This window comes from Primulina eburnea, chromosome 2 (assembly GCF_022965805.1).
Source record: "Primulina eburnea isolate SZY01 chromosome 2, ASM2296580v1, whole genome shotgun sequence".
NCBI classification, from domain to species: Eukaryota; Viridiplantae; Streptophyta; class Magnoliopsida; order Lamiales; family Gesneriaceae; genus Primulina; species Primulina eburnea.
In genome coordinates this window covers 43,341,083-43,349,526 of record NC_133102.1, presented here as the reverse complement: position 1 = coordinate 43,349,526, position 8,444 = coordinate 43,341,083, and the positions used below count along the sequence as shown (strand labels likewise).

General features: G+C 32.8%; 1 protein-coding gene and 1 pseudogene across 1 annotated transcript; both read right to left on the bottom strand.

The window, feature by feature from the left end:
* Positions 1–293: 293 nt before the first annotated feature.
* Positions 294–1,081, bottom strand: LOC140824751 (FCS-Like Zinc finger 3-like). Its single transcript, XM_073186298.1, has 2 exons — positions 846–1,081; positions 294–742 (listed from the first exon to the last, which is right to left on the bottom strand). The coding sequence occupies exons 1-2, from the start codon at positions 968–970 to the stop codon at positions 556–558; spliced, it is 312 nt and encodes a 103-aa protein (XP_073042399.1). The 5' UTR covers positions 971–1,081; the 3' UTR covers positions 294–555.
* Positions 1,082–6,773: 5,692 nt separating this feature from the next.
* LOC140824344 (cationic amino acid transporter 9, chloroplastic-like) lies at positions 6,774–8,444 on the bottom strand (annotated as a pseudogene).

Genomic DNA, 8,444 nt, shown 5'->3' with positions numbered 1-8,444 from the left:
GCATAAAAAGTAATAATTTTTCATGGATGACTCAAATAAGATATTTGTCTCACAAAATACAACATATACGACTGTTTCATACACGTTTTTGCCTTCTAAATATAGTTTGATTGCCCGATGTTAATTCATCGTTAAAAACTGAAAAAAGAGAAAACACAATATAATTATTATTTTTAGGAAAATACCTAATTTCATAGGGAAACTGGACTCGTGCATTATCCATTACGTCTCCGGTGGATCGGATAAACCGGCGGATAATGGGTACCTTGAGTCGAAAATTTTAAATTCCGTTGCCAAACGCCAAGGATCTCGAGTTCCAAAATAAATATGATATTGACATTTTTCTAATTACCTAAAGATACAAAAAAGAAGAAGAAGCGAGAAAAGAAATTACAAGGAAAAATAGGAAATTAACAAAATTGTTCGATGGATGGATCTCGTTTGATCATCTATCCATACTTTGTCATTCTTTTCAAGAATCAGGGGGCTTGAAAAAAGCCCATCTGCATCCCATTTTCCCTCGAGATTTTAATGCTAATACATGATCTGAATGTATCATGCTACAGAAACTGTGCTCGAGCGCACAGATTTCTTGGAGTCGAATTCTTGCTTAGGTTCTGTGTTCTGCCTCGCTGTTTTCGATGATCTCTTCGAGGAAGAGAGCTTCAATCTTCTCTCGTTTGCTTCGTCTATTTCAATCTGTTCTTGCCTGCATTCTTGGCTGCAAAACGGCATGTTCCCTCTGCAGCAATACACACGCACACAAATTTCAAGTCACAAAGTGTTCTTCAAATACCCATTAACGGATCAACGAATCGAAGGAAGAAAATGTTTATGGGCCAAACCTGTACATAAAGATGTCAGTGTTGTGGCTCAGTTGTCTGTTGCAGAGGGAGCAGGAATCAAGAAAATGAGGCTGGTAGTCTTCTTCTTCCTCCCATCCAGTGTAATTTGAAGCACCGGTCCTCATGCTTCTGTGTTTGTGTTTGGCGGATGCGGCAGCGGCGGCGACGGCGGTTAACAGGGTGATGTTGCTTGGTAGAGAAGATAGCCGTGTTTGTGTAGAGAGGAGGTTTTTCCATTTGGGGAAGTAGGGCTATATATAGGGGAAGGCTGGCCGAGGAGGTTGAGCTTATTTGTGCATGAGCCATGGAAGACCAATTGATTTTGACCAATTAAAAGTTTGGGATTAATTCTTTTTTTTTTTAATTGGTTGTGGAAATGGATAATTATTTGAAGTGTCTCTGCATAGATCTGACGTGGATCTGCACATATCATGGAAATTATTTCTCGGTTTCGTTCAAAGATAAATTTCATTTACACAGTTGTTATATGAAAATGGGCAAAAACTTATGTGAGACGATTTTATGGGTCGTATTTGTGAGACAGATCTTTTATTTGGGTCATCCATGAAAAAATATTACTTTTTATGCTAAGAGTATTACTTTTTATTGTGAATATGGGTAGGGTTGACCCGTCTCACTGATTAAGACCCGTGAGACGGTTTCACATAAGACTCACTCATGAAAATGAAATGTGATCATAAAATGACTAGGTTTCTTCCTATACGATCTCACGGTTTTTTTATCTGTGAGACAGGTCAATCCAGCTGATATTCATAATAAAAATTAATACTTTTAGCATAAAAAGTAAAAAAAATTTATGTATGATCCAAATAAGATATATGTCTCATAAAATAAGACCCATGAGACCGTCTCAACAAGTTTTTACCTTAGAAAATTAATTTCATCACCTAAAATACTGCTATAATAAATTACAATCCTACTTATGGTATTATCCAAACTCATCCAAAAAGCTATGGACAATCACATTTAGTTATAATTTTAGAATCAAATCGTATCATTGATATTTTTATATTTAATAACATGATTTTCAAATTAATCATTCATTTCATAAATTTATATTCTTAGGATTCATAAATTTTTAATCATTCTTAGACATTCATTGACCTTGTTTGACAAACTCATTTATTTTGTTATTTTTTAAATAAAATTAAACGATGGTGTTATAGGATCGGTCACTTGTCTCTTCACCAAAAACTCTCTCTCTAAATAATATAATTCTGTACAATAAATCAAAATCAAATCCATGATCTTGGCTCGCATACCAGTTATAGGACCCGCTTTTAAAAAAATTATATTTGATGATAACAATGCAACTCAAATCTTTTAAGCTGTATAGTAGCTCGAGCATCATATTTTGATTGATATACAAAATAGAGATAATTATCATAGCTCTGGTAACAAAGTGAGGGATGATTGAAAGGAAAGAGACGAGTTTAGTAAATAATCTGAAGGGAAATATAATTTTCATATTAAATTTATTTCCCTAATATTATCTTTTCTTTGTTGATTTAATTGAGTATAATATTTAATTGTGGTTTTGCCTTTCTAGATAATTATGTTAAGATTTTATTGTGATATAATATCATGTGGAATATTTTGTTTTACTTTTCTAGATATTATCTTTGTGATAAATATCTTCTAAATATTATATTTATGATAATGATTTAATGAGATATGATATCAGTATTTGAAAAGAGTTTATTTCTAATTAGACTCTCACTTTCCTTGTGAAATAGGTTTCCTTGAAGAATAAAAGTCTATCTATAAATAAGAGATAAAAGACGTTGTTGAAGCTCTCTCTCTCACTCTCTCTTCTCTCTTTCTTCTGCACAAGCCTTCTCGATTATTCATACACGCACTTTGGAGAGAGCTCTTGGATTGAAGATTCACGCATACTTTTAAGAGAGAGCTTTTTCGATTTATATGGTTTTCACTCTTCGCTTGGAGGTTTTCATAAATGCATAACTTATGCACTTTTGCACGTTCAGAATTTCAGAGAAAACTTTATTCAAGAGACGTTGCTGTTTTGAAGAGTGCTGGTTTACGTGTTGCCCTGAATGCTGCCAACATCTACAGACAACATCCGTAACGCTGTTGGCTGAAGATCGTGTTTAGCTGCTCGTGTTTTTAGGGATCTCGTTTTTGCTTTCTTATTCATGTTTTAATATTGTTGGTTGTTTTTAGAAAACTTTATTTTCTCAAAGTGTTGAGGAAATTGATTTTTGTAAAATTCACTAGTGATAGGTTTTTGTGAACGGTTAAGTTTTCTAGAGATTAATTTTTGTCATAAGGCACCGCACAAGTATTTATACTTGTGCATATTTAATCTTGTCCATTTAATTATTTAAAGTGAATTTGTGTTATTAATTTTCCGCTGCATGTAGATGTTGTCCGAGATGTTGTAACATCTGGCACAACATTTAATTCTGATAAAATACAAATTTACAGTTTTACAATCTATTCTGATATTTTCATTATTTTCGTTATATGTCGGACAAAATAATCCAAACATAATCAATAACACTTGTATTTACTACTCATTTATCTCGTTTGGTTTTATATTTGAAGGCTGAATTCATTGTATTTAAGGTTTGTTTATTTTTTTTTAAATAATCGCTCGAAAGTCGAACCTTCTTTTTCGTGAATTAAGTTTTAATTAAACAAATAAAATAAAAACCTAGAAATAACGAATTCAATCAACCCACACATCATGGCCACGTAGGATCAAGTCCCACTCGTTTTGTTGTTTTTCAATCAGCATCATGACCACGTAGGATCGGGCCCCACATCGCTTTTCTTTTTTGTATAGGCACATATTCCAAGGCCTCGACCGTCCCCATTGCCCCGGGAGCCTGCCCTTTGCCCGCGGGCAGCTCCATCCTTCCAAATTTTCATTTAAATTTTGGCAAGGAATGAGACGTAAGACCGCTAGACGTCACCCGCATACATACCACTTATTACTTGGCAAGGCTACGTGTCGATTTAAAAAAAGTCGTAAAATTATTTTTTACACAATTAAATTATTATAATAAATAAATATTTAAAGTACTTGGATTAGTTGGTTGACCCAAATGAATCTATATAAATAATAATAATAATAATAATAAGAAAGAAATAATTTTTTTTATTATGAAGAAAATTATTTTTATACTATCAACGAATTTCATTACAACATTAAAAATCTGGTTACGACAACTCTTAGATTTTTTGTTGTCTTTATATTTCGTTAGTCCGCTGTTTTAGTCGATCTTAATAATAATGCGCTGGGCACGATTATTAATAAATATGGAAAAGAATAGAAAATGAATTTTGTTAAATTCAGAATTTAAATTTCACGTCAAGTTAATATGAATAAATTAACTTTTTAATCGAAGTTTTTTTTTCCAAGAATTAATGGAAGAGGCTTGGATGGTACCCTGTATTATTGGTGCAGTGTCTCCATCTTTTAATGGACAGGCGAATGCTTCCAAGCTACATATTAATTGATAAAAAGAATAAAAAAATATAAATTGCTGAGTAGATTGAGACCTGTCTAGTAAAAAATATTAATAAAAGGTCTTTTTTAAAAGAAAAATAATTATAAGTATTTGAAATACGATTTTTTTTTCATATTTTGTTAAAAGTTAAACAAGTAATATTTTGATAAAAAGAAAAAATTAATATATATATATATATATATATATGTATGTATAATATGGTCCATTTTTTTAATTTCAAAGTACAATCTTAAATAATTAATGAGATAAGTTATCCATCTTAAAAATAATTAATTCACCATAAATTAAGATTTAATATTCAGTTTTACAAAATCTTAAAATATTTAAAAGATTAAAATAATTTCATAAATAAAAAAAGTTCTCAACATTCTAATTGCAAACATATTTTTATTTAAAAAGAATTTAAAAATTCTTCGAGTGCAATTATATGAAAACCCACAGATTTAGAGGAATATTCTGCCACCAAATATGTGGGGTCTATTCCATCCAAAACATATTTATTGAGTTTTGTTCACGTCGTTTGAGTAAATAAATCACGATCTTTCATTCAAACATGATATATGAATGAATGATCATGATTAATCACTCAGCACACATACTATATGCTGAATAGATGTATGCAATACCCTTATAAATAACGTATATATACCAAGTCTGGTTGCTATCCTAAACATGGAAATTGTTTTTCTCGTGTCATGCTTATAAACATGTGAATCTTTATCTCAATTTTTTGGTTAACGAGATGTTACAATGAGATATAAATCAGACAACAATCACGGGTTCAAACAACACTTAACTCGATATAAAAAATGTATTAAACCAACCATGATCATTAGATCTATGTCGAGAATATGATTAACATGAACTGAACACCATATTCTCGACATAGATCTAATGATCATGGTTGGTTTAATACATTTATTATATCGAGTTAAGTGTGGTTAATTTGGGACCGACAATATATATTATTGATTAAATAATTTAAATTACACGTATGACTGATTTGGCATTGCATATTTAATGATGACCTTTTTGTTTAACTTATTAAATGATGGACTTGTGACCCCAAAAGTTATGAATTTGGTCCACAAAATAGGGAAAGGGGAATATTGTTTTGGATCTTACGTATTACTCCACCACGGCATTATTATATTATTTCATTAGAAAATAATTGATTGAAGTTTCCTTTTGGAACAAAATATTATTATATTTTGGTTAGGGAAAGAAATTGACATTTCCATGATTTGTAGTACACATGGGAGTGAGTCATAAACATATTAATTAAATGTCAATTTGGCATAAATAATTCTCAAAGTGTGATTATGTCATTGCTTTGAATTTAATTCCTCACGTGGTATTTCTATAAGACATAATTGCTCTCGTAAAATTAGATAAATCGAACTTATTTATCTGGTGATTACGTGATGTCTTTACCTCGTCTGAAATGAAAAGCGTTAAAAATATCTAAAAAAAGAGGTGTAGTCTCGAATAATTTTATTGAATTTTCTCCGAGAAAATTTAGACCTCTCAACTACTCGAGAAGATATAGGCGCAATTAGAAGATGAGCGACACGCATGGCCAGAATTTCGAATGCCTCTATACTACACCGGGGGAGTATTGCTTTTGCCTCTTCGACACCATCAAGCATAACATTTCTGTTACCATCAAATTTAACTCAATCACCTTTTTTTCCTCTGCCTAATTTCATTTTTTAATTAAACATGTAGTTGGATTATAGATTTACAGTACTCTTAACTGTTTATTTAAAAATATTTCTATGTTTATTTTTAAATCGTATTATAAGATTTAAGAGACGATTACACAAAAACTCCTATGAGATCGTCTCACATATCAATTTTGTGATACAGATCTCCGACCTGATTCATGAAAAATAATATTTTTGATAATTTTTCACGGTAGATATAAACTGAGTCCTAAAATGCTAGTTAACTTCCTGTCAGCACAAGTAAATATATTCTTTGTTACAACGTACGTGATGGATTAAGTCAAATTGTTTTCTTCTTAAATCTAACCACTGATTGATCATAACATGCATGTTTGGCCAATTTAAAAGCGTTTAATTCTTTTTTCAATGGCACTTTGTTATTTGCTTTGAGTGCAAATTTTATAAAGTTTTAGTTGTTCTGTAACTTCAACTCCACCAGTAGGTATAAACGTTCATCGGTCGGTTCGATTTTACGTAATTTATTTCAGTTTTCAGGTTTTAGAAATATATAACTTGATACTCGTGTTGTTTTATTCGATTCGATTTTCTACCAAAACGGTTCGATTACTTCGATTTTGAAATTTATTTAAATTACTAATTAAACTATATTCTAAAATACAATATATTATCTTTTAGTTAATTTTGAGTAAACCGTTTAAATAAATTAAATGAATCACAATCAACTAAAAATAAAGAGCTGCACCAGAAAAGATAGCAGTAATGGTAGCAACAATCAGGAGTACAAATGTAGCATCAAAGCGGAAGAAGACGTACACCAGCAGCAAAACCACAGCATGCAACCGTCAGGAGACGAATGACACCCTCTGCCCATTTAGAAATGCACTTGGTAGAAGCCTGACTTGAAGTCTTATCCTTCAAACGAAGAGTCGCCACACATGCCGAAACTACCGAATACCCTGTCTGAAAAGAACCATTCACATGAGTGGCATGATCCATGTGTCCTAATCACACTCTCAGAGTTTGTTTAAATAAAGAAATATAAGATTTTTAAACTACAAGCTGTCGATAAGATTAACCGCCACAAATTCTGGGACTCGTGAAATTAAGAAAGCTTCCTACTATTATCAATATAGGTTGAATGGAAATGGAATGACAAAACCAACATACCAAAGATCCAACTGATAGAATATGTGAGAGCACATGCACGTTCAAAAGTCCTGCCAAGACACTGGCAATAATACCAACCCAAATCTGTGAATGAATTGGGGTATGTCTTGTTGTGTGTACTTTGGCAAGTATAGCTGGTAGCAAACCATCCCTTCCAAGACCAAGTATAGCCGAGACTAACTAGAAAATACGATACATTTGCTTTTCAGTAACGGGAAGACTTAAATTTAGTCACTAATTGGAAATAAAAAGACACATTCACCTGGACGATTAGAGGTGTTGTAGTAAGGCCAGCAACAGCACCATTAAAACAGATACAAATTTCAAGCCCTTGGATGTGAAAGCTTCGGATAGAGGAGCATCTTCTCCAAGACATTGGTATGGAACCATTCCAGCGATCACTAAACAGACTCCAATGTACAAGGCAACACATATCAGGAGACTGCCAATTATGCCTAATGGTAAGTTTCTCTGAAACAAAAGTTCGAAAATAAGACAACGGGAAAGTTTGACATCCTTAACATCATAAACAAATATTATTTACACTATCTAGCAGATTCAAAAACAAAACCTCAAGGAGACAAATTCTACCTTTGTCATACCTGAGGTCTCTTGGATTCTTCTGCAGAATTAGCAACTGCATCAAATTCTACATATGCAAAGAAGGCACAATTGTTGCTCCGGTTAGTACTCATTTAACTCCATTTGGAGCAAAAGGAGTTCAATTTGAGACGTCAACCTCAAAAGCTCCAATAACAATAACCAAAAGAACAAAGATCACCCGCAAAAGATTTATTGATCTGCCAGCCCTCTCAAGCCCCTAATGCTTCTTTTGACATCAGTCTTGCTAATGAAAAAACAAGAAGTATCGAACGAAATAACATTAGATGTTCTTGCATTATCGACATTTTTGGAAGGAGAGCTATTAAACATTAGAATGCCATATCAGTGTCACTAACATCTATGTCTTTCGCCTAGAATTCCTAAACACAAGAAACCAAGCTGGCCAAGCTATGTGCAATGCTAGCTGCACCTATATGATAGTCGAGCATCAATTGAGCAAACACTAGAAAAGCAGTTAGCTCGTTGAAAGCGGTGTATGTATACATGTAAGCCCCTCCAACAACCGCGGGGAAGCGAGAAGCTAGTTTGGCGTAACAAAGCGCATCGAGCACACAAGATGCCCCTGCTACTACGAAGCTGATCGTAATTCCTGCAATGGGCAT

Coding starts and splice junctions, on each gene's coding strand:
- LOC140824751 (XM_073186298.1), bottom strand. CDS start 970: ATGAGGACCGGTGCTTCAAATTACACTGGATGGGAGGAAGAAGAAGAC. Junction 743..845: donor ACTGACATCTTTATGTACAG/GTTTGGCCCATA, acceptor GTATTGCTGCAG/AGGGAACATGCCGTTTTGCA.